At 45.5% G+C, this 27,009-nt stretch overlaps 1 protein-coding gene across 1 annotated transcript in view; it reads right to left on the minus strand.

Moving 5' to 3' along the window:
• KLHL29 (kelch like family member 29) overlaps nt 1-27,009 on the minus strand; it is a 926,340-nt gene that overhangs the window by 51,378 nt on the left and 847,953 nt on the right. The window contains exon 12 of the mRNA XM_088467301.1: nt 18,113-18,306. Coding sequence (XP_088323427.1) covers nt 18,113-18,306 — 194 coding nt within the window. The remainder of the gene's footprint in view (nt 1-18,112; nt 18,307-27,009) is intronic.

The following is a 27,009-nucleotide window of genomic DNA, read 5'->3' on the forward strand; positions in this document are numbered from 1 at the left end:
AAGGACATTTTCCTTAAATAACGTTATTTTAGTATTCATGAAGCCACTTAGCACAGGAGATATCACTGAGCAGCAGGTGAGCGGAGGGGGGGACACAAACTTACCGCATGTGTAGGCAGTGCTGCGCATGCGCTGGGCTAACGAATTTATCAGCGCATGTGCAGCACTGTTTCCAGCTGCGGTAAGTTCGTGTAGACAGGGATATCTATTTCCTGAAAAGCTGTCATCACAAAAATGACAGCTTTTCGGAATAGTTATGGAGAGGAGGAATGATGGATTCCTCCGGTAATTAGGTAGAACTCCATGCCAGTTCTAAACCTAATTACCTCCAGGGAAAGTTTAGGTATGATGAATAGGCCCCTTATACCCCCATTTATCATCGAAGCCAGGGATGTATCTATAATGGGTGCACCATGTGCGGGGAACACGGTCACCGCACCGCACACCCTGCACCCATAATATTACTTACCTCTACGGAGTCCCACGTCGGCGCGGGGGTCTGGCACTGTAAAACGACTGGAAAATGGCCGCACATGCGCAGTAGAGGGAAAATGGCAGCCGCGGCCATTTTCCCGGTGACCTGTGCATACATTATAGACTCTGGGCACACTCTAGTGCCCAGAGTCTATAACTCCGGCGCTGGCCGCACACAGCTCAGTGCGCTGCCGGCCGCCGGGCAGAGTAGGGGGCCCGTGTCGGAGACTGCACACGGGCCCCCTCCTCTCTAGAAACGCCCCTGATCGAAGCATAACCTCTTTATCGCCCGCTAAAGGGGTTATGCCAGGTTTATGCATTTAACAAACAGTGGTAATCTAAGATTACAGCTGTTGGTCAGGCATCGCTCTCGCCCTCTTTTAGAGGGCGAGAGCGATGCGGGCCCTTTGCCGGCAATGGAGACCTTTCCGGCTTCAGCAAATACTTCCTAGTCACTGCTGGGTGCCGTGTCATGCACATGCGCAGACGGACCGTCGCCTATGCGCACTACACCGAGCCCCGTCGCTGGCAGCGTTAGGCTCCCAGCAGCCCAGCGCAGGACCCCTACGAGGATGATGACTTCACGGGACCTCGCCGGAGGGGTAAGTTTTGTTAAATGCCAGTAAACTTTTCGTCTGATGATAAATAGGGGCGATGCTGATGTTCACGGATTCGATCGTTTTTTTTTTTGCTACCGTTCGTTTGCGAGCATCCCTAAAATCCCGTACGGCGCATGTGTTACGTTGAGTGTACGCAGAGAGGCGCTGATGCAATTGGGAAGCACGGTATCAGGAATGTATTGGAAATGTGCTGGGCGGTGACTGGGAGGTGGCTATTCAGAAGCATAAATAAAGGTCCGTATTATGGGCGTGTTATAGGAGTGGCGCGGGCGAGTCGCTGAAGTGGTTGCATACAGAAATGCTTATTCGCCCATGTAGAAGGCCATATACTCAGGCGGAAAATCAGCACCTACCATAGGGCTGGTGCAAGTTTCATTGGTGCAATGGTGGCGTCTAATTATGCACCAAGCGGTATTACAGCGTCTATAGAAGCTCAAAGTCCTTGCACAGGCATACGCACGGCTGTACACCAGGGATAGGGCTGGTATTAGCATTAGCTTAAAGTCGCAGACGCGACTACGGCAACGGACGCTAAAGTGATCGCAGCAGGGTGGGACTCGGATTCAGGCCGTTAACCGGTACTAGGACTTATTTCCGCTTTCCCAATACATAAATGGCGAGATGTACTAAGCCTTGGAGAGTGGTAAAGCGGAGAGTGATAAAGCACCAACCAATCAGCTCCTAACTGTCATTTTTCAAACACAACAAGAGATTGAATCCGCACTATAGGGACTAGTGATAGAGAGCCCTAGGATATGTAAGCCAATATTAGGCACAGGGATATTTATTACAGGAGACCAACTACATACAGTACCAAAGCAGGTAACCTGCGCCAATTTTCAGTAGTCGGCGGTGCTCCCTTTCTCTTCCTTGCATGAATCTTATTTTTCAAACACAGCCTGTAACATGACAGGAGCAGATTGGTTGGTACTTTATATCTCTCCACGGCTTAGTACATCTCCCCCAAAATGGGTAACGACCTGCAGCAAGTTTCATCAGCAAAGGCATCACAGATCCTTTGCATGGTCTATCCTATTTAACAAGTAGAGGTTCTTGTAACGGGTTGGGTATGATATCCTGATGGCTGAATAGCCCCCGGGTGAAATACCGACACCGGAAGCCCACTCATGAGATCCCGTCCCGATGTGCCTAACCCTTCCCTCGGTGGTGCCTAACCCCTCCTCTCTGCACCCTAAACCTAACCCTCCCCGGGGGGTAACCCTAACCTCCCCCCTGTGGTGCCTAACCTACCCTCCCCGCAGCCTAACCCTCCCTGGGGGGTGCCCAAACCATACCCTCCCCCCCGCGGCTAAAAGCGATTGTAAGTCGTGCCGGCTTACATTCGTTCGGGAAACTGTCTGTCGAGATTCCATCGTCGGGATCTAGACGGGCTTCGAAATATAGCCATATGCTATTCTTTGAATAAAGCATTTTCTTTGTGCATAAAGCTTTTTTGTAATGTATAATTGATTTTATGTTTATGAACGTGCCCCTAAATAGTTTTTGCCTGGCAGTAAATGGGCAACTCCAGTGAACAGCTATATAAGTACTGTAAGAGAGATAATTTCTGGTCATTTCTCCTCAGTAGTTCTTACAGTAATGTCCACTTTACCCTTTACAAACTGAAGACATGTAGTCCCATAAATCAACTTAATTTTCCCTTGTAGTGTTAACCACCAAGACTGCGCTGAAATGTGCTACCTGTCACCCTGCCGGTAATAGGTTTGCATTAAATAAAGTAAATAAATAGATATTAAGACTGATGTGCTGCTGTGTAACGTGCAGTATTTCCTCATTACCAGCTGCACCTTCTGCAGTCCCCTAATCAGCCCTCTCCCTCTCGGCACACGCACAGATTGCAGAAACGTTACACGGCTTGGCCAGGAATGAGGGATCTGTAAAAGGCGCCCTGCCACAACAAGACCACGCTGAGGCTGTTAATTTTGTCTTCATTGTGGGTTCATTACACTTCTAATACCTTAAGCTCTGATTGAGCAAGTAGGGCTGACATATAATTAGCCTGCCAATACTACTCAGTGGTTCTCAAGAAGCCAGATGAAATCAGCAAGTTTCATCCCAGGAACACTACACTATGAAAGCTGCTGTCTGCAGAGGACTGTGGGATAACTGTCAGACGTTACACCCCTGATAATTGTAATCATTAGTGGATCCAGAGCAAGGATCGCATTAGTGGACCCCCACGCACTTTTGAAAAGCCTGAGTGGTAACACTGCACAACAATGAAAATGTTTCCGATGTGAAAATAGTTACTTCTAATTGATTTCAACATGCAAACAATGAATATGACATTTAAAACTCTCAGTTAGCTCTGAGTTCCGAGATATAGCCCATTTATGACGATGTAGGGGTATTCCTAGTGAAGTGGGCAGAATGGAGAGAATCTTACCAGCAATCTGCGTTCCGCGCATAGGGGGCGGGGCCTAATGACCCAATTAAATTAATCAGTTATTTGTCCCCTCCCCTATTCAAATATATGCGATTCACGGGATTACCCACACAAGATAACTGTGGTGCACTGAGTGACAAGCATAGTGAGCGATTCCACCAAGACATCTCAGCAATGGAACAAAGATATCAGGGTAGGTGATCACTACTGTTGGACAGTGACAAGAGATGCCCCAGAAGAGGAGTACAAGCGACAAGCAAAGAGAAAGCACCCCCATGAATAGGCCACTATATTACAGAGTACTTTCCTATGCTGTATGTTTGTTTCCTATGCTGTATGTTTGTTTCATATGCTGTATGTTTGTTTTGTATGCTGTATGTTTGTTTCATATGCTGTATGTTTGTTTCATATGCTGTATGTTTGTTTTGTATGCTGTATGTTTGTTTCGTATGCTGTATGTTTGTCTCGTATGCTGTATGTTTGTTTCATATGCTGTATGTTTGTTACGTATGCTGTTTGTTTCGTATGCTGTATGTTGGTTTCGTATGCTGTATGTTTGTTTCGTATGCTGTATGTTTGTTACGTATGCTGTATGTTTGTTTCGTATGCTGTATGTTGGTTTTGTATGCTGTATGTTTGTTTCGTATGCTGTATGCTTGTTTCGTATGCTGTATGTTGGTTTTGTATGCTGTATGTTGGTTTTGTATGCTGTATGTTTGTTTCGTATGCTGTATGTTTGTTTCGTATGCTGTATGTTTGTTTCGTTTTGTGTTCTTATTTGTGATTGTTTGAATTAAAGCAACTGTTATTTATTTTCTATGAAGAAAATATCAAATTATTTATAAATAGCTTTTCACTATGACTATATTACTAATGTACATACAGTATAGTGCAAGTAGTGTAGCTCAAAAAATAGAGCTAGTAAAAACATTCTGAAATCATTTTAGTTTTTCTTGACCTCAAATGAGTAATGGATGACTATTTTTACAAAGGAAACAAAATTAAAAGTTTTCATTTGTTGTACAGTGTAATTTGACATTGTATCCGGAAAACGAGACATAAAAAAAAGCAAGACATAAAACATGCAACAAAAATAGTTGTACTGTCTATTCTGTGTGCTATTTTTTACATTGTTTTCAACCTGGAGGAAGAAGGAAGGGGCAAAATCAGAGATCTCAGGAATACTGTAGCAGAAATGAGAAATGGTTTTCCAGAGCAATTTACAAAAAAAACTCTTGCATTGACAAGAGCCCATCCCGGGCAAGTGTGTACAATAGGTGATAGCCGTCGATATGACCTCACTTCCGAGTTCTGACTCGGCTTAACTACTGCTCTTGCGCGGCCATTGTTCTTGGCTATTGGGGAGGGATCCAGCAAAACTGTAGCCTACGGGCCACAACAAACTAACACCATTTGAAGGTGGCTTTGGCTATTGGGACCAAGCTCTGTAATATATAGAATTTTGGAGATTATTTTTTTTATTTTTTTTTAAATCAAACAGTTTTTATTGATAAATTTGCCAGTAAAATTACAGACGGTTCCACGTGGACATTACCGATGGATACATAAGCCGTAAAAATATATGAAACTGGAAGCAAAACAAATCCATCAAAAATAGAGTATAGGGAACATGGGAGAAAAATACCTACAATGGGCAGCCACTAGATGGGGGGGGATGGGGTAGAGACAAAAACAAGTAACAAAAACATGGAAAAGAGGGACTTTGGAGAAAAATGTCAATATAACACTGCTTGCCATGAACCTGTAGACCAGGGGACAGGGAACTTTTTTACCTTTTACCCCAAAGTATATTTAGATACGCCGACGTTACCCTCTTGATTTGAAAGGAAGGAAATCATATAGTTGTGCCCCCATATAATGCCCCTGTAGTAGTGCCCCCATAGTTATGCCCCTGTAGTAGTGCCCCAATATAATGCCCCTGTAGTAGTGCCCCATATAATGCCCCTGTAGTAGTGCCCCCATATAGTGCACCTGTAGTAGTGCCCCCATATAATGCCCCTGTAGTAGTGCCCCCATATAGTGCCCCTGTAGTGCCGCTTGTAGGAAAAAAAAAACACTTACCTTAATCCCCGCTCCTGCATCCGCCGCCGCCCTCTCCGGCCGGCTGTTCCTCGGTACTATGGGAGAGACGTCATGACGTCTCTCCCATAGTGCGCATGGAGAGAGCCGGAAGCTGGAGTTCAGAAGAGAACTCCAGCCTCCGGCTAACGCGGCGCTGCAGGGACGGAGCCGGGCGCCCGCTGGTAATAACATCCCAGCGGGCGTCCAGCTTAGAGCCTCCCTGTGGCACAGCCGGGCATGCATATGAATCATTCTATATTATAGAAGGATTCATATGCATGCCCAGCTGTCCATCCATTACCCCCAGGAATTTCATTTTTACCCCATGTGTGGTAATTTACCCCTGTTCCCTGACCACTGCTCTAGACATATCTAAAAGCACAAAGCAAGCAAACACCTCATAGCATAGGGCTGGACGCCGTCGCTGTGGTACATTATTTAGCTGCCAAATAAACAGTTTGGGTGCCAGTAGTTTGAATTGTCAAAACAGTAATATGCTCCAGAAATAAAGCACGGCACTTTGGAAGGTGGAGAGGATTATAGATTAAATAGTGGACTGACTTTCTAAACAAGGGAACAGAAAGTAAGGGGTATATTTACTAAGGTGTGGGTTTTTAGAAGTGGAAATGTTGCCCATAGCAACCAATCAGATCCTAGCTATTACCTTCTAGAAGGTGCTAGATAAATGTTATCTCCACTTCTAAAAACCCCGCACTTTAGTACTGTAAATACACCCCTAAGAATGCACTGTGCCCTTAAAGCAGACCTTTTGCCTATCCTTTATGCAACCTGCCATTGTGTCGGCTGAACCATTCTCATGCAAATGCACTGATATGAACTTTGGGATATGAATGTTTCTATATCTGTGAATAGATGGCCTGATTCAGAGCCGCTCGTTCGCTCCGAGCGATGTTCGCACAACTGCGCATGCGTCTGGGTCGTAATGCGCATGCGCCAACCAGTCAGTGTGATCGGAAATCAAGCGCTCGCCAAATAGCGAGTGCCTGCTAATTTGAGTGACAGGATGAGGCGTTTGTGGGTGGTAACAGGGGAAGGTGCTTGAAAACGGGGAGTGGAGATCCGAACGCAGGCGTGCCAAACGGTCAAAACGGTCGTTTTAAGGATGTGCATAATTAACAAAGCAGCGTCATCGACCACGTCACTTGGTTGTCTCTTAGCCTGATCTGTTCGCATGATTGTGGTAGGATAAACCTACCACAAGCACTGCGAGCAGTTCAGATGCCTTTCGATGTACTCGATTAATCAAATAAATAGCGGAGATGACATAGGATGCGAGCGGCCAGGGGGCGTCTTTACAAAATAGCGAGCGCATGTTTCGTTCGCTCGCTCAGACATAGAGGCATCAACGGACCGCAAAGAGCGAGCGCTCAATTTAAATAGCCGGCCCCTTTTTCTGACCGAGCGAGCGCAAATAGCATGCGGCTCTGAATCAGGCCCATTGTTTCTTACCAGAAATATTGGACTCTGTTATGTGTAGGAGACAGGGACACTGTAATGGACCCTAATTCATTGGTGGATGCAGAACCTCCTGCAGCTGTGTCTATTGGTGGTCACACATCTGTGAGTTTATGCTAATGAGGATACAAAGTCCCTCATTGGTGTACATCCGTGCCCCAGAATGTGCAAGGACGGAGACGCCCGCTGTCAGTGTCCGTACACGTAGTAATACCATAGTTGTCTACCTTTGGCTTCTCCTCCCCAGGAGAAGCCTTGGTAGGAGAAGCAAGTGGGCTGTGACGGGGAGGGGCCTGACGGTTCGTGTAAGTAAGCCGCACCCCCTTCATGGCAAATTGCCACGAGTGGTTTAAATTTAAATAGGGGGCGGGGCTAAATGACGCGATTCACTGGGAATTACGTTATTAAGCTCCACCCTCTACACGGGGACCCACAATTGCCGCGGAAATTATCCCCATTCTGCCCACTTCACTAGGAAGTGTGCTGAATGTGGGAGAAGTGCCTACACTTTCTGGGGGTGCGGGGGGTCAAATATCGGGTGCCTCCCGCGAAAACTGGGAGCCGACTGGTGTGTCCTTAGATGCCACTATAGGTTGCACCATCAAAACGTGTGCTAGCCCTATTTCTCTCGTCTCTACGGTCCTCAATTGTGGTCTTCCCCAAAAAAGGTGGGGCTTTTCAGGCCAGGAGGCCAGTATGGCAGGAGACCAGAAGGTCAGTGGGCCATACCTGCAAGAGGCAGGAAGGACTCAGACTGTACGTGCAGACTAGCTGCCCTTGCAGAAGAAGTGAAGTAGTGCCCTGAATGGGGGCTAGGTAGTTTCTTCTTTTCTGTTGCTATATACAACAATATTGAAGCATCATTTTATTGGACAAGCTGTATGGTGACCGTTATTCCAGGACCCAAATACTGCACCACTGACCACTCTACTTACAATTATACCCCAGAGCGCAAATATGGTTTTGAAAATATACCTGAGATATGCAGGTAACAATCCCCGCTATAACAGCGATTTGCAGAATAATAGCTGGCGAGTTAGAGCGACTGTTACGTTTATTTGTCCAGAAGTGGAATAGGCAGCATATTACTTGTGAGCACGGTATGATAGACGTCTGACATATGATTGCTAGTAAATACCGTATATAAAAATAGGCAGAGGAACTAGCCAACAGATCAGGATTTCGTTGGGGTTACTCATCATCATCCCATCCGGGCGGGCTTCCTGGTGGCATTTCAGCACATCTGCGGGAACCTCCTGACGTGTTTCTTTGTCTGACAAGGTCCAAATACAATATTCCTAGAGTGCATTCTAAATAAGTGATGTCACTAAGATAAGACACGCAGTCACTAGATCGTGAGTTATATTGCTGTTTTTATGACATTGGGGCCTATTCATCAACACTAAAGTAACGGTTTTAAGGACATTTTCCTTAATTACCGTTATTTTAGTATTCATGAACACACTTAGCACAGGAGATATCACTGATATCTCCTGTGTAAGTCCGCCTGCGTTAATTTCCACACTCCCCATACATTAGTACATTAGTATGCTGCCAGCGTGAGCAGGTCCTCTGACGGCTCCCTCAGTCGCTCCCTGGTCCCTCCTCTGGCTGCTGCTCTGACACTGTATAGATATATATTTTTTTTAACTTTACTGTGTTCTGCCGGGAGCACACAGTGTCAGAGCAGCAACCAGAGCCGGAGGCGGCTGCAGCGGCCAGGTAACTGGGGGACAGGGAGCTGTGCGAAATAGGGGAGGGAGGGTGGGACACACAATTACCGCAGCTGTAGGCAGTGCTACGCATGCGCCGCTTCTGTGAACGTAACGGCACATGCGCAGCACTGATTCCAGCTGCGGTAAGGTAGAGCAGAGAGGGAAAAGTATCTATTTCCCGAAAAGCTGTCATCACAAAAATGACAGCTTTGCAGAATAGATACTGATGGAGAGGAGGAATGATGGATTCCTGAGGTAATTAGGTAGAACTCCATGCGAGTTCTAAAACTAATTACCTCCATCGATGGTCTGGAATCAGCGCAGGCGCCTGACCTGTTCTGCGATCCCGCACGCAGACTGGCAGCTGACGTTTGTGGGGGGAGGGAAGAGGCCGGGATCTCAGGCGCCTGACGGAGGTTTCCTGGCCTCTTTATCTCACCTGCAGAGGCCGGCTTGCATAACCCCATGGGTCACTTAGCCGGCTGATGTTCCCGTAGATTATCCAATGCCGCGTTGTACAACACAGCTTGGATAAGTAATGCATGCAGGAGGCGCGCAGCTTTGCAATTCCGTCCAGAGCTGAATCAGGCCCTAAGTTCTCCTAAGAACTGACGAGCAGAGTGAGCGTCCCCTGATTATCACAGGTACAGTTATTTATGCCGGCGTGTAAAGGAGCAATGGTGATTAGAACCCGTTGGAGAATTGCCAACAAACAAAGCCCAAAATCTCACTACAAGTCACAGGAATGAAGGAACCGTGATGTTCTGGAGGCTTCAAATGTATAGTCCCCATTAAAAAATATACTTATGTCTGTTGTTTTAACATGGAAACCTAAGGGCACCAGTTTAGTCCTTTTCACTCTGGTAAAGGGATTCTGGGCCTGATAATTACTATTATAGTAACAGCCGCTGTGTCTTTGCACCTCCTGCCAGCTTCTGTGCTTTGCTGCTGCAACTGTAGGTGCAGCTTTGTATCACTTGCGTGACCTACGGACATCTGAGTCACCCTCAAGATGTCCGGTGTAATCACGCTGCCGGGACCAGGAAATCTGCACCAGAACACACAGACACTGGACTCGGCAAGCCTTGAAAATAGGTCCGCACGCCCCCGTTTTTCAAGAATGCAGCCCGTCACCGCACCCTCCCCACCCCAAAACGGCTGCAGCATGTTAATCATGGAAGGCCACAAAGGTTAGTGTTGGCAGAGGTCTGCGCATGTGTGGCTGATCGTGTGTGTATGAGCAAAGTTAAACCACTGATGATGGAACCATCGATGGTTTCTAGTCTATACCTTATAACTATCGACCATCGATGGACCCTGGAGCCTTTCTTCTGGGGGCACAATAGCAGCCACCCACTGATGCAGCTTCTACAATGGCCCCTGTTGGGATGAAGCCTACACTCATGATGGCACTGTTGTTCATACGTGACAAGCATGAGGAGCATATGTACAAATGAGAGAGAGGTGTAGATTATACTGTATATGTCATCGCTTTTCTCTGTTGGGGAATATTAACAAAGTTACAGTTTAATAGAATGACATCTATTCACAAAGGTCAAAACTGTGTTTAATTACGAGAACACGATACTAATTCCTGCCAATTATTTTTTCTCCGTATTTGGGGGATTAGCAAGTTTCCCTCCGACTGTGTGTACCGGCAAGTGTCCGATATTTGCATATTTCCAACTCCGGATAATGACCTACATGAGATCCAGCCGTGTGCAGTGACTATCAGTAGCCGTCACACGTTACACGCCACCTACCTGCTACCTGGGTGCTGCAATGTTACGCTCAGACATTGCCTAATGAAGCATGAAACCCCCCCCGAAGCCTACGGAGATAATGATTGCACTCTGATGTCCTACTGTCTGATGCTGAGTTATACGTCACTGTGAGTGTTCCCTGTGGTTATCTGTCATTTCCCTACATGGATAAGAGGTTCCCGAATATCAGGCCACATCATTGGTGTTCTGAAGTCCAACAGGGAATTCAGGCTACATGAGAATTATTTGTCTTTTCTACAATAGATCAGATACGATTGAACTGTTTATGGATTAGAGCAGCGTTTTTCAACTAGTGTGCCACGAGCGGTTGTCAAGTGTGCCGCGGTGGTCAGCTCAGGGCACTTATACTGTAGAGTGTTTTATTCCTGTGGAGGCCAATGTAGTGTGTTTTATTCCTGTGGAGGCCAATGTAGTGTATTTTATTCCTGTGGAGGCCAATGTAGTGTGTTTTATTCCTGTGAAGGCCAGTGTAGTGTGTTTTATTCCTGAGGAAGCCAATGTAGTGTGTTTTATTCCTGTGGAGGCCAATGTAGTGTGTTTTATTCCTGTGGAGGCCAATGTAGTGTGTTTTATTCCTGTGGAGGCCGGTGTAGTGTGTTTTATTCCAGAGGAGGCCAATGTAGTGTGTTTTATTCCTGTGGAGGCCAATGTAGTGTGTTTTATTCCTGTGGAGGCCAGTGTAGTGTGTTTTATTCCTGAGGAAGCCAATGTAGTGTGTTTTATTCCTATGGAGGCCAATGTAGTGTGTTTTATTCCTGAGGAGGCCAATGTAGTGTGTTTTATTCCTGAGGAGGCCAATGTAGTGTGTTTTATTCCTGTGGAGGCCAATGTAGTGTGTTTTATTCCTATGGAGGCCAATGTAGTGTGTTTTATTCCTGTGGAGGCCAATGTAGTGTTTTATTCCTATGGAGGCCAATGTAGTGTGTTTTATTCCTGTGGAGGCCAGTGTAGTGTGTTTTATTCCTGTGAAGGCCAGTATGTGTGTATATTTTTATGTGGGAGCCAATGTTTTCATTGGGCACTACATAGCCAGATAGTGTGCGTTGGCAATTATAAAATCTTGTGTAGTGTGCCTTGAGTTGAAAATCACTGCTCTAGAGTGCCGTGATTCAAAAAGGTTTGGAAACCACTGCTGTAGGGGGTATATTTACTAAAATGCGGGTTTTTAGAAGTGGAGATGTTGTCGATAGCAACCAATCACATTCTAGCTATTATCTTCTAGAACAGCAGTTTTCAACCGGTTGTGAAGTGTGCCGCGGTGGTCATAGCACTTTGAGTCCTTTAGGAGAAAAGCGCTATATAAATAAAATTATTATTATTATTAATTATTATAGCACAATATACAGTACTGTGGTCCGGGTTGCCCCTGAACTCCTCTGGGAGGTTCCGACGCGCCAGGGCCGTGACCTGCCTAGACGCGATGGCGTGACAGCACAGGTCACACACGCCGCGTTGCGCGCCCATAACTCAGCCAGCTCTACCCGTCCCGCCAGTGACCCAGCAGCAGTTACCCAGCCAGCTCTTGCCGAGGGCCAGTGACCCAGCCATCCCTTTCTGCTCGCGGCCAGCCAGCCCTGTGGTGTGAGCAAATCTGCATATTTTTATTTGTGGAGAGTAATTGTTTTTTTTTTTTTTTTCTGTGGGGTCCAATGTGGTTTTTCTTTGTGGAGAGCAATGTGGTTTATTTCTGTGGGGTCAGCAAATGTGATGTTTTATTCCTCTGGGGCCAATGTAGTGATTTTTGTTCCTGCGGGGGCCAATGTAGGGTGTTTTTGTTCCTGCGGGGGCCAATGTAGCATGTTTTTGTTCCTGCGGGGGCCAATGTAGCGTGTTTTTGTTCCTGCGGGGGCCAATGTAGCATGTTTTTGTTCCTGTGGAGGCCAATGTAGTGTGTTTTATTCCTCTGGGGCCAATGTAGTGTGTTTTTGTTCCTGCGGGGGCCAATGTAACATGTTTTTGTTCCTGCGGGGGCCAATGTAGCGTGTTTTTGTTCCTGCGGGGGCCAATGTAGCATGTTTTTGTTCCTGCGGGGGCCAATGTAGGGTGTTTTGTTCCTGCGGGGGCCAATGTAGCGTGTTTTTGTTCCTGCGGGGGCCAATGTAGCATGTCTTTGTTCCTGCGGGGGCCAATGTAGCGTGTTTTTGTTCCTGCGGGGGCCAATGTAGCATGTCTTTGTTCCTGCGGGGGCCAATGTAGCGTGTTTTTGTTCCTGCGGGGGCCAATGTAGCGTGTTTTTGTTCCTGCGGGGGCCAATGTAGCATGTTTTTGTTCCTGCGGGGGCCAATGTAGCATGTTTTTGTTCCTGCGGGGGCCAATGTAGAGTGTTTTTGTTCCTGCGGGGGCCAATGTAGCGTGTTTTTGTTCCTGCGGGGGCCAATATAGCGTGTTTTTGTTCCTGCGGGGGCCAATGTAGCATGCTTTTGTTCCTGCGGGGGCCAATGTAGCATGTTTTTGTTCCTGCGGGGGCCAATGTAGTGTGTTTTTGTTCCTGCGGGGGTGTTTTTTCATAGGTCGCACACGCCATATCGCCGGATGGTGTGCCTTTGCAATTTTAAAATCTTGTGTAGTGTGCCTCTAGTTGAAAAAGGTAGCGCATAGATGGGCAATGCGTGGCTCTCCTGCTGCAGTGTTACTACACGTCCCAGCATGCCCTGCCAGCAAGGGATGCTGGGATGTGCAGCTGTAAAACAGAAAGTCGTACATTGCATGAGGCTTTGTTATTGATCAAGCCTATGTTCTAGGGACAGTCGATAGCTAGTGTTCATATAGTCACTATAGCAGGGGTTCCCAACCACGGTCCTCAAGGCACACTAACAGTCCAGGTTTTAAGGATAGCCATACTTGAGCACAGGTGACATAATTAGTACCTCAGTTATTTTGATTTAACCAGCTGTGCTCAAGCATGGATATCACTAAAACCAGGACTGTTAGTGTGCCTTGAGGACCGAGGTTGGGAATCAGTGCACTATAGTGTACCTTTAAATCTAAGGCCGTATTCAATTTGGAGCGAAAAGCCGGAATCGGCGAAAAAGTTTCGCCGATGACATCATTTCGCCAGGCGGAAAAGTATCGCTGTAGTCAATGCAATGAATAGCAGGCGGAAAAAAGTGCAGAATTTTGGGGTACAACATTGCAGGAACCCCCGTGCAGCCTTAAGACAGTCCCCTAAAGGTAAACTGCGTAAAAAAAAAAAAAAAAGACTTAAGAACACCCCCAAAAAAATCACTTTCAATTTGGGGGTGAAAATAAAAAAGTTGGGGAACAAAGATAAAAACTAGCGAACTAGACTCTGGGGGGGTCCCCAAGTATTCCCCATGTGTTTTTTTTAATTGCATGGGCTTGCGGCATTTGGATTTTTCACAATTTTTTAATCTTAACTTTAGCAACTTAAAAATATGCTGACCCTCATTTCACGTACCCCAAATTTGCTGGGATAAGTTATTTTCTGAAAAAAAACTCCTGAATAATATTCTGCACCACTTATCAAAAAACGCTATTTAGCAGCTATTGTGCCCGTTTAAAAACACCAAATTCCTTCAGAAATCCAAATCGGGGGTAACCATAGCTAACCCCCATGTCAGAGCATCTTTTGGGGGGTGTCAGGCTGATTACCCCAAATCTGACAGTACTTTCCGCTTGTTTAAGTTTTGCAGGGTCCCGTTTTCGCGTACTTTCAAATTGAATACGGGGATACGTGGGCACGCGCGCAATACTTTTCCGCCTGCAAAACAGGCGAAGTAGGCGAAAAGTCCGGGAGGCGGAAAAGTATCGCGGGTCCGCTGAAATTGAATATGGCTCTAAAGCTTCAAGAAGCCCAGGTTATCTATTTTGTATAGTTCTTTAAGGCATGGGCTGACTAGAGAAATACTAAGTGATACGGTGACATGTGTTTTCCTGTGATTAAAGATGCATTTGCAACTGTCCTGATTTAGGCAACACAGATCCTGATTTAAGAAGACAGTTCCACCACTTTGCAATCAGGACTTTTGTGCCTAATCAAGGGCATTTGGGAGGTATGCCCTGCTGGTAAGTGACCCTGCAATGCCACATGTACAATCAGCAGGTGTGCGTGACATTGAAGGGGTGTTGTCACTATTGGGGAAGAGGTATGGAGTCCCTGGGAATCCTGCAGACGACCCTGGGGTACATGACCAGTGTACACCACCATCACATTTTAGCTGAATGATCCGTTTCCACAGATAAAAAAAAAGTTGGTAGGAATTAAAGTCAATTTATCTGATGCTCCAAATGGATGGAAACTAATAAAAACTGAAATAAGAACTTACTTCCCATGATATTTTATATTTGAATGTACAGTGTTTCTGTAACTACTTTGTAAACTGTGTATGCATCCAAATGCAACTTAGTGTTTTCAATACACAAAAGTGTTGCATACTCTGTATTATTTTGCTTTTGCATATTTCTCTGGAGAACCCTCCTGCTCTTCTGAGGGTTCATGGACAGGGCCCATTGACGGAATCAGCATGTATTACCGCCGGCCGCATGGTTCTAATCCCGACAGCGGAAGCCCGGCAGGGGTGAAGATCCCGATCGCTAATTTAGGTAAGTACCCCTAAACCTACTCCCTACCCTAACCCTCCTTTAGGGGTGCCTAACCCTAACCTTCCCCCCTAGGCCTAATCCTAAACCCCCCTAAGTGCCTAAACCTAACCCCCCCTTCCCCGCAGCCTAAACCTGTCTCCCGGCGGGTGCCTAACCCTAACCTCCCCCCGAGGGTGCCTAACCCTAACCTCCCCCTTCCCCTAGACTAAAACCTAACTCTCCCAGGGGGGTGCCTAACCCTAAGTCCCCCCGGGAGCAATAAAACCTAAAACGGCTGTCCGCGCCCGGCTTACCTTCGTTCGGAATGTCGGGCTCCCGTCATAGGTCTAATGACAGGCGTCGGGATTTCGACGCCTGTCATCAGGACCTCGCTGGGATTTGACAGTCGGGAAGCCGGCAGTTGGCAGTTCGACCGTCGGCTTCCTGACTGCATCCCCTAAGGACCCCCTCCAGATCCCCTCTTAGTACCAACAAAATAAACATACTGTATATAAAATCAAAAAAACAGTTAGTTATACAAATATACTGTAGACATAATGAGCCTGATTCAAAGTTGCAGGCAGACACAGCAGCGCCTTATGCTAATGCCGTTGGCGAGTTTCTTAATACGGAGATGCCGACTTGCGATGGTACATTTCCGTCTTGGTGCGTCTTTAGATGCACCATCAAAACTTGCATCAGCCTTATGGCAGGTGCAGTTTCTCTCACCGATATCCATTAATAATGCAATTTACTATGAAAATGTGGCAGGGGCAGGTGATGTATACTCAGCTGCCCGACGATACCGGCTCTCAGCGGTAAGCATGAACTTACTGGTTTGCCAGCCAGTCTTCACAGCATCTGCGCACGTGTGTCCTGATTTGGGCTTCAAGTTCAAATTGTTAAAATACATATATAAATAAAAATATGTATATATAATTAAAGAAAAGTCCTGTGCATTTTCTATCACAAAAAAAAGTTTATTTAAAGAAACAAAGTTTTTTTTTCTGCTATCATTTGCTGCTATATTACAGATGTGAGGATTGTACTTATACCGCCGTGGTCCTTCCTAAATAAAAGCTTACGCTGGGGGAGGCCCTATTTCCCATTATTAAATAGGCTCCATAATATCTGCCAACTAATTTCACCTCCAGGAAATTATATTTATTTGGGTGCAGGACCATCTCAGACGACCGGAGGCAAGTGTACCCTCCAGTCACACAACCACTGATGCTGTAATTTAGCAATTTGCATGCAAACAGGCTATAGATAGATGAAGGCAGCAGCTGATGGTCTGACATGGAGCTCTCCACTAGTGTATGGTGACTTCTCAGGTACATAGTTACAGCCCTAAGTGGGGTGAATATGTTGTGGACAATGGAGGAGGTGCCCCTTCAGAGCTGGAGCCCGGCGGCAGCGCCCAATTGCAGGACAGTATCCCAATTCATTTTAAGAAGATCCAGACTGATAAAAAAAAAAAATAATTGAATTCCAGTCCTCTGTTTCTGTTAATGCCACCCAAAGACGGAGTTACAAGAGCTGATATGGCCACAATACTTGATAAGTAAGCTCCAAACTTTGCTAATAGGCACGCTGTTTATGAATTACACCCCTGTATCGGACTGAACTACCAGATCACCAAATATTGCCAAACCAGACAAAGATCCATTCTCTCGGGTCAAGCTCCTGCCCTCCCCCTCTTATCTGTCAAACAGCTTGACAAAAAAAAAAAAGCTGACAGCTCCCAATTTTTCAATATCTGCGGAAATCTGTCATGGGAACAGCTTGGATCTCATTATAATGTGCTGCTCAGCACCAGCTGAAGAACTGTCCAAAAATATAGAGATTGATGGGCAGTTCTCAGTCACACAAATATGTGCCTCTAACGTTGTGTTTCAGCACATTTTTTAATGAGGAACGCTGGATAAGCTGAAGACTTTCCCAATGTCGCCTTTCCCCAAACTATTAATAGTATTGGAAGAGACACACTAGAGCATCCGGCTAGTCTGCTGCTTGGACAGCCCTGTGCCCTGAGTTTACGCTCAGACTTCTCCCAGCTGTACGTGGAGCTTCTGTACATCTAGACAGCACCATTTGCAGATATGGGACACAGGTTTTACTGGCTGGAGTTGTCCTTTAAGTTTTACTTTTAAATGTTTTCTTTTTGAATTCCCTTTTGAACTCCACTTTTCATCTCCTTTTATAATTCAGTGTATTTATAATCATCAGCTTTATAATACCATTACCACCTTGTCTTATCTGGATGACTATTATGTTTGTGGCCATTCACTGTGTGCACATTTACGCAGTCACTGATGTCTGATTACAAGCTTCTGTTAACCAAATATGGGCCTCTGGGACCAAGATTCATTTTAAGCCTACACAATATTGTGATGCATAATGGTGTTCCTATATTTACAATAAAGCCATTTTTTATCTGTCTTGGGTATTTTTCTAAGTGGTTTGAGGCAAATTTATCCCGTTTTTTTTTTTTTTTGTTCCAATTCTGACAAAACACATTATCTGTGTCTTCATCGAACTAACTGAGCTTTTGTTATGGAAATCCTTAAATGCCATTTTTGGTTCCAGGTAAAATGAATCCAGAAGAGTGTTTGCAGGATGCTTAACTGTGATTTGTCTTGCATTGAGCACATCTCAGGATGATTGTTTATTATAGCGTGATAATGCTCGGGAGAATAATGTCTCATTAGAACCCCTAGGCGGCTGCCATTTTGCTCTTCGGGACAGGGCTGGCACAATGGCATGTTATGTACGATGTTCTTACACACAGAGGTGTTCACTCCATTCAAAGGAACATCATTACTTACACCTACACTACTGATGCCCTCTCACAACTTTCCCCATCTCCACTCTCCCTCCCTCTTGTGTCCTGTTCTTCCGTTTTACCACTTAAATTGTAAAATTTTCTTGTGTGAAGGGCCCTCCCTACCCTTTCTTCTCAGCTCTGCGTTTATTATTCTGAGGAAGAAAAGCTCAACTGGGGATTCTTACCAATCATTGGCGATTCGATGAAGCTCCACGTGTTGGTCTGCGGCACATAAGACTGCAGCACCCCGGCCGCTCTGCCCGCTTCATTCACTCCTCCGAACACGTAGATCTTCCCTCCGCACACTGTCGCTGCCGCGGAATGTACCGGTTTGGGAAGAGGGGCAACTGTCTCCCACTGGTTGATAATTGTATCGTACCTAAGGAGGAGAAAATCGGGACTTGTTAGAGGTCATTGATATGACGAGTGCGCCAACAGACTCCGAATGGGCTTGTCATGGAAAATAATAGGGGGCGATTAGGCTTGCAAGGTGTCTCCATGTACAGAAGTGGATATATTTAATTTCTGCTGTAAAAATAATTGACTTCAAAGCTTGTCTTGTTTTTAACCATGAATGTTAGATATATCCCTGTGATCTTATTGCTGAACAGTCTCGCACTATTATAGCTATTTTAATCAAAATACAAAGAAAGGCATTGGCAGGCTAGGGACAACCTTTTTACATTGGGCGAAAAAAAAAAAGTAGTCCTGAAATAATGACGCCCCATAGTGCACCTACTGAGTGCCACGATGAGGCGTTTGCTGATGTCATCTTATATGACATCAGAAACTAGCAACCGCCTCGTCAGATTGCTCATTCTAGGTAAATAATGCCTATGGGAAAAACGCAAAGTTGTTATCTGGTCTTCTCCCCCCATTTGTGATAATAAACAATAACAGCATTGAACAATACATTATACAGAGCCATATCCAATTAGCCCCGGATACTGTGCGGGCGCTAATTGATCCCCGATTTTCGCCTATATTTTTTTCATCCCTATCCTATTAATTCGGGCGAATTAATAGGATAGTTCGCCCGTTAACACATAGGAGCCGCGATAAGCTCGCGGCCCTATGTGTTCTCGCCCTTTTTCTGGGCGAAAAAACAGCACTTATCGCGGATTATTTTTCGGGACACATCAATTCCCGAAAACCCCCCCCTGATAAGTGCTGTCGTCATGCCGACTACGTGGATAATTGGATAGCCCCAAGCGAGCTAATTAGCCGCGGTAATTTACCGCGGCTATTTGGATATGGCCCTTAGTAGTAAGAAATCTATAATTAGTTTTTCCATTTTGTGATAATTCCTCTGTAAGTTACTTCAGTACTTTAGATGCCGCGGTAACATTTAGCCAGAGAGGAGATTCTTACTGATTTGGTTTCAGAAGTGGATTCTTTTCACTGAGTGGGTTATTACATGTAATTCTGATCTACTGTAGAGGGTAAATTTACTAAGCTGGGAGTTCTATTAAGAAGTGATGTTGCCCATAGCAACCAATCAGATTTCAGGTATTTTCTTCTAGAAGGTGCTAGATAAATGAGAAGTAGAATCTGATTGGTTGCTATGGGCAACTTCACTTCTTAAATAGAACTCACATCTTAGTAAATGTACCCCTAGGTGTGGGGCTGTATTATGTACTGAAGGTGACATCAACTCCATTACACCTTATCAGTCACAGAGATTTCCCGCCATGCCGAGTCACCTGTTCAGAGTAATCTATTCTCCATCTAACACAAGCCCAAAGACGATTTCAGAAATTAGCCAGCGAAGAGCATTCGAGGCACGTCTTCACTCTGTCCACGGTCGCTGTATGAATGCTTGTGACCTTTCATCTTGTAAATCAATAAGGTAGCTATCTAGCGGCAACTATACAGGGATAAACTGTTATTTTGCTTAAACATTTTATTCAGTGGAACTGATCAGATCCATTAAGATACTATAGTACAACATGATGTCTCTCTTATCCATCCGTTAATTGGTTTGCTTAAGCCATCTTGCTTAGACGGAGCCTTTGGTCTTACTAACAGGGTGAATAGTGTATTTCCAATCACGTGACGCGACTGAAGCTGCATTTGCAGTAAATGAACCTCTCTCATGTTCTGGAGCTGACAAAAGGGCTTATTTAAAGAAATAAAACTGCCTGAGTCAGACACATACTGTAGCTGACTTCGGTATCATTAGTCCTGTGACACTAATCTGCTAAGATCTGATAGCTGATTGGTTACTAGGGGTTACAGCACGTAATTGCTCTTTGCACCATGTCATTAAATAAGCCCCTGTGTGTGTCTGTCTCTGGGAAACATCAACGATAATTGCTGGTCTTTTGTTACCCTGTCATCTATCTCATGCTAGTTATATCTGGCTTCAAACTATACCGATGCTCTTAAATAAGGATGTACAGTATGTTAATGTATGTAAATTATTTTCTGGTAAAAAGATAAATCGTCTTTTCTATCATCTGTGCACGAATAGAGTTGGGACCGGCACAAGTGGGCAAACATTGGCTTCTCGGGACTGCGCCGCCTAGAATTCAGTTAGGACTGTTGGAAAGGCAGAGCCGTGGCTTTCTATTGGCTCGGACTGAAAGTCGCAAGGGGAGAAAACCCCTTTTCCTGGCACTGTATGTCCTGTGTGTGATTAGCACATAGGCCCTCATTCAGAGGCGGTTGCAAGAAGCGAGCGCTCACTCTGAAGGAGGGTGGACGCTTGCCTTTTCAAGTGCGGCCTCCTGGTCGCTAGCTAAGCGCTTTAGCGACTGACCAGGTTGATGGTTGCAATGGTCAAGACCATCGCGACCATAGAGGCTTGCGACGAGACCCTAAGGTTGGGTCTGGGCAGCCACAAGCCCCAGGAAGCTTCCTGCTCTGATCGAGCAGGAAGCTCCCCACTGACATCACTGCTGATGTCAGTGCGGCCGCCCACAAAACCACCCCCCCTGCCACGCCTACAAAACGGGTCGAGCTGTCGATCACCATCTACAGCCGCCCCTTTTGTAGTGAGCTCCGGAGCAAGAGAATTTCTCTCTCGCTCCGGGGCTTGCGCACGCGCAGTGCGGCCGCTGCGTGTGCGCAGGACCTAAACATCGACCCAGTTGCGAGCGCTCAGCGGTTGCGACCGGGTCTGAAGGAGGTCCATAGTGCTTCCAGGGGAAGGTTACTAGGGAAAATTTGCAACTGAGTTGTCTACTTACCTCATAGACATTTATAAAGCAGGAAATATTACCCTACTCCCCAAAAAGGTTAAGGCAGACTGACCTCGTATACACGTCCAATCTGCTAGACAATTGCTCTTGGTCAGCAATAAAGCTAGGATTGTCCTGGAGAAAACTACTGTGCAGAAACGTACTCTAGGGTTGCATCCAGGAGACTCCTACATGGACATTGGAGATACAGGTGCTCAATACAAATCAACTTTCATATGGGGAACCACTGCATGTGTGACCGAACAGGCCTGCTACAAGTTCCAAGAATCCCAGTGGTTGCCCACAGAGTCGGATTGACAACGGGGCAGCTTGGGCAGTTGCCCAGAGGCCTCCACACAGAGTGGGGGTGGGTGGGGGCACACATAGCTATATCACCAGTGCAGGGGCACTGTGGCATATGTGTACTGGGGTTTCTGTGTGTCATAATGTGAACTGGGGGCACTACAGTGTGTTTAACACATTTATGGTGAGTATTCACAGAATATATATTTTTTAATAGCATCACCTTATATCTTATTCATAATTTTATCGGTAGGAGCCCCCACAAGCTAGTTGCCCTGGGGCCCCAAAAAAACATCCGTCCCTGCCCACAGCGAAAAAGTGCAAAGTGGGGGTACAAACTTTTATACTAGCGAAATAGACTTTTGGGGGGTCTGCAAGTAAGGGGGAGGAATTTTGTTGATTGCAGGTGCATGCAAAAGATGAGTTTTTTACGGTTTTTAAAACTTCACTTTAGCGATTTTAAACCATGCTTGCACCCATTTTCAAGTACCCCAAATTTGACAGGACTACTTATTTCCATAAAAAAAACCTGCTTAATGCTATTCTTCACCACTTGTGTAAAGATGCTAATTAGAAGCAATTGACAGCACTTAAGTACCCCAAATAGCTTCAATAGGGCTATTCGGGGACATGAATATTCATCCCCAATGTCAGTGCATCTTTTGGGGGGTGTCAGGCTGATTTCCCCATATTTGACAGCACTTTTCACCTGTTGAGTTTCGCCGGGATGCGTTTTCGCCGGGATGCGTCGTCACCGCGCAAATGCTTACAAGACAGCAGCAGTTTCAGGTCTGGACAGCGGCTACACAATTAGAGTTGTAAATTAGTTTCATGATCAATGGTATTTGATTTGACTTAATTAAGTTGGTGACTATAATAAACATGTACGTACAGTTAATGAACTGTACACAGAGCATCATTTTAGACACAATGTCATGAATTCAGTGGTATTTTTTTTGCTTCTGGAATAATAAATGCCAAGGACTCTAGAAGCTCCTGTACAATGACTCTGCACTCTCTTAAGGACTTGCACATAAATGTTGGCGCTCCCTACAGTGCAGCTGCTCTGTCTTAGCGCTAATCAGAAAAGTGGTGGAGGTAGCAGAGAGACGCTAAATGCTGGCAGGGGCGGGTGAAATAAGGCAGGTTGGCAGGACAGCAAAGAACACATTAATGCCTACTCTCCCAGTATGTCCAGGAGACTCCTTAATTTTGGAGAGTTGCCAAACTTCCTGGAGAGCAGGATACCCCTCCTCACTTGTGCTTCTCAGAGCCGGATTAAGGGCTAGGTGGGCCTGGGACTGAATATGTTCAAGCAGGGAAGCTTTGTGGGTGTGGCCAGTGCCATGTGGGTGTGTCCACCTCCTACACTGTCAGCCCCAATGTCTCCCTAAATATGTAAAAATATAAAAATGTAAACATTTAGGGGTCCGTTCATTATGCTAAATATCGGGGGCCAGACTCGGCAGGTCTACTGCATATACGTCAGTCCACGCATGCGCGACCTCCGGCGGAAGGAGCCGTACAGAGGCGGCGGGATCAGAATGGATCCCTCTTCGCAACCCGGGACTCCTTCCCATAGGAAGGAGCTGTGGTCTGGGAACAAACGCCATCTAAAGATGACGTAAATTCCCGCAGTCAAACTCCGATAAATATATTATTTTTAGAGCTTGATGAATTTAGGTCCCCATACTAGTGTATGGGGATGGCGGGCCACATCAGGGATGAAAAGTAAGCAGGAGATATATCCGTGAACTCTCCTGTGTTACCTTTATAATGAATACCCATGACAATTACTTTATACAAAAGTAGGTGAAAATGTGAAGTTTGTAGAAATTAAGTTATGATGAATGCACCAATAGTGAGGAAACTAGAAATGTAATTTTAATAATTCTGATTTATGGCCGCCTGTTTGGCCAGCTGGTCATAGTCAGGCTGTCATGATGATGGGCCTACAGTATTTTTATGTGGAGGCCAGGGGCTGTAGCTCCATCCGTCCCATTGATAATCTGGACCTGGCGCTTCCTGCCCACTTCCTAGTGAAATGAGTGGGTGACAATATGGAAGACATTTCTGACAGAAAAAAACCCATCTAAGTCCGTCTGAATTTTAGAACGTAATAGACTCAGCATAAACCATGTGGGAATTGTCTCACAGTATTTTAAGACCAAGATTGAACTTTTTGTTCTTAAATCTGATAGACATGTTTGACGTAATGACAATACAGCCCATCGCCTGAAGAAAACCATAGTACCATACCTACTGTGACGCATGGTGGTGGAAACATCATGCTTTAGGGTTGCTCCTCTGGGTCAGGATAAAGGGCAAAATGAATAGATGAGTAGATCCAAATAGATGTACTGGTACGAAACCTGACGGTCTCTCTCAGAAAGTCAAAGATGAAAACAATTTCACCTTCCATGATATCCATATCGAGCCTACATCCAAGTCAGCCATGGAATGGCGTCAGAAAAGATGATCAGAATCTTGGAATGGCCTGTTCAGGGCCCAGAACTCTACTCCATTGAAGACCTGTGGAATGAGCTAAATAAAGAGGCAATTTTCCTCCTGTTTATTAAATATATATATTTGACCCTATTTAATAAATAATTGAAGTCCCATAAAATTAATAAGTAAATAAAAAATGTTTGCCGCTTATAAATAGTCAGTTATTAACTAACATTACACCTCAACATAAATAAAAATAATAGTGACCCGTACTGCAGTGTAGTTCTATTCATATATACTAACCTGGAATCTACTTCTATCGCTAATCCAATGTAATCTCTATGAATAAAAAAAAGGGGGCTCATTGAGGACACAGACTGCCCCAGATGCAGATGACGTGCAGTAAGCCCGTCTACTTAATACACAGTCAGCCAATCAGGAGAGGTCTCCTGCTTCATGGCCGCGCAAATGCGGTTGGAGCTATCTTGCCTATCACAACTACCTCTTTATTTCCAGACAGGATTTATGACGTTTTTTCCGGAGGTCTAACAAAACGCGCCTTGATCAGTTTAGTGCTTTGTATTATTATCTAGATGTGCGAAATTGATAGAGACTGAATCAAGTGGACTCCTCAGGACCGTAACTAGGGATGGATGTGCAAGCAGTGACGCAGCACCGTATCCACCCCACGGCCCTTGCTTCTGGCTAGCAGGGTGCCTGAAATGGCACCCTACAGCCAGGATTGCTGCTGGGTTCTTTGGACGCTCCAGGGAGGCAGCCTGACCAGACGGAGTGTCCTCAGGACGTCGCCCACTCTGCGCGACGTAATGACGTCGTGCGCGTAACATAATTACATCATGCGCTCAATGGGCAAGGGGCGGCACAGGGCGCAGTTGAGCCTTGTTACTGCACTGGGACTCACTGTTATAATAAACTCAAAAGGTTCATCCATAAAGTATTATACCATGGTATCATAGGGTTTGTGTTTTACTTCTTTCCCCTAATATTTGTCTGTTGTTCACTAGCATTTCGATGGTTTGAAGGTCATATTAAGAGAAAGGTCTGACAATGATTTATCTCTATTTCAGGCATCACATAACCTGCGGTTACAATAAGTGTGTGTAGTCCTGGTACATCCACCGTCTCCGCCAAGGTGTGGGAATGTTCCTATATGCATTTCCCAAATGTGACAAAATGATCTGTCCATTGGAAACAGATTGTGCTTCAGCTCTGATCTACTTTAAATACCGCAGATGTCTGCGCACACAGGGACGTAGTTTAGACATAAATTGGTTGTAATGTCTGGGGCTTAATTCACTGATGGATCACCAAAAACAGCCCTGCTAAGGTTACCTTCATGGTCAAACTGTATGTGTGCTGAATTGTGATCATTTCGTTGCCAACGTTGGATTTTAAAGCGACTGCAAAAGGCGGAAATAGCAGCTTTACACAGAAACGTTATTCTCAGTGTTCTCTCTGCCTCTGAATTCTATATATGTGGCTCAGACAGGCCCTTGGTTCAGAGGGGGACACACAGACGATGTCGCAATTTTTTTTGCTACTGTGTATGTGTCTAAGTAACAAAGTGAATAGTTCCTGATTTAGCTGTTATCAGATGCAAGTTTAGGATTTACAGGAAAAAGGGGATGAAACAGGAGGACATAGGGGCCCACTTATCAAGGAGTTTTATCATACGCAACGAGTGCTAAAGCTCGATGCATTTGATAAATGGTGCTCCAGCCAATCAGCTCCCAACTGTAATTTTTTCAAACAGATGACAGCTGGGAGCTGATTGGCTGGAGCATCATTTATCCTATGCAACGAGTTTTAAAACCCATTGGGTATGATCAAACTCATTGATAAATGAGCCCCATAATCCCTTTTGGGTGTTTTTCCGCAGGAGATAGGGCTTCTGGCGAGCTACTGAAGGAAGAAACTACTTGCAGTGCACAAGGATCTTGGTGGTATAAATAACGCTGTAATCCTTTTATCACGTATGGCCAGCTCAGGATGGTGGAAGCAAGGACAGCCAGCAGAAGCAATGATTTATTTATTTAAATAATTTTTTTTTATTTATTTTTTTACAAATGAGAGGTTAAGTTTAACCTATAACTGGAATGCCAAGCCGAGCTTTTAGTACGTTGGGCATGTGCGCAGGGCTGGATAACGTTTTTTGGGGGTCCCGGGGCAACTTCTGGGTCCCCCTTAAGAATAAAATTGTCAAAAGGATACACTGTAATATAATATTACTAAAAATTATAATGTGTAAATACTCCCAGCACAAAAAAAATTGTTCAACACACTGTAGTGCAGGGGTAACCAACCCTGGTCCTCGTGAGCTACCAACAGTGCATGTTATCCAGGTCTCTTCACAGAAGCGCCAGTGAAATAATTAGCTCCACCTGAGGATCTTTTCAAATGTGTCAGTGAGTAATGACTACACCTGTGCACCTGCTGGGTGATCTGGAAAACGTGAAGTGTTGGTAGTTCTCGAGGACCGAGGTTGGCTACCCCTGCTGTAGTGCCCCCCAGTTCACATGTCGCACAGAAACCCCAGTTCACATTATGCCATACTGCGGTGTGTGACCACCCTAGTTGCCCTGTTGTTAATCCAACACTACAAGTGTGAGCTGACAATTCTGTGTATATGCGTCCAGACTGGACAGGAAAGCATGACCGCTGCCAACCAGACTGGACAGGAAAGCATGACCGCTGCCAACCAGACTGGACAGGAAAGCATGACCGCTGCCAACCAGACTGGACAGGAAAGCATGACCTCTGCCAACCAGACTGGACAGGAAAGCATGACCGCTGCCAACCAGACTGGACAGGAAAGCATGACCGCTGCCAACCAGACTGGACAGGAAAGCATGACCTCTGCCAACCAGACTGGACAGGAAAGCATGACCTCTGCCAACCAGACTGGACAGGAAAGCATGACCTCTGCCAACCAGACTGGACAGGAAAGCATGACCTCTGCCAACCAGACTGGACAGGAAAGCATGACCTCTGCCGGCCAGTACTGCATGCAAGCTATCAGTCAGGAAAGAACGGTGAATACTGGTTTTCTATAAAGTAACTTTCTGGACAGTGTGCCCTATAGCCACATATTCATAAATAGGTCCGTTAATCAGTAACATTCCATCTAC

This window comes from Taudactylus pleione, unplaced genomic scaffold (assembly GCF_031769625.1).
Source record: "Taudactylus pleione unplaced genomic scaffold, aTauple2 ptg000070l, whole genome shotgun sequence".
NCBI lineage: Eukaryota > Metazoa > Chordata > Amphibia > Anura > Myobatrachidae > Taudactylus > Taudactylus pleione.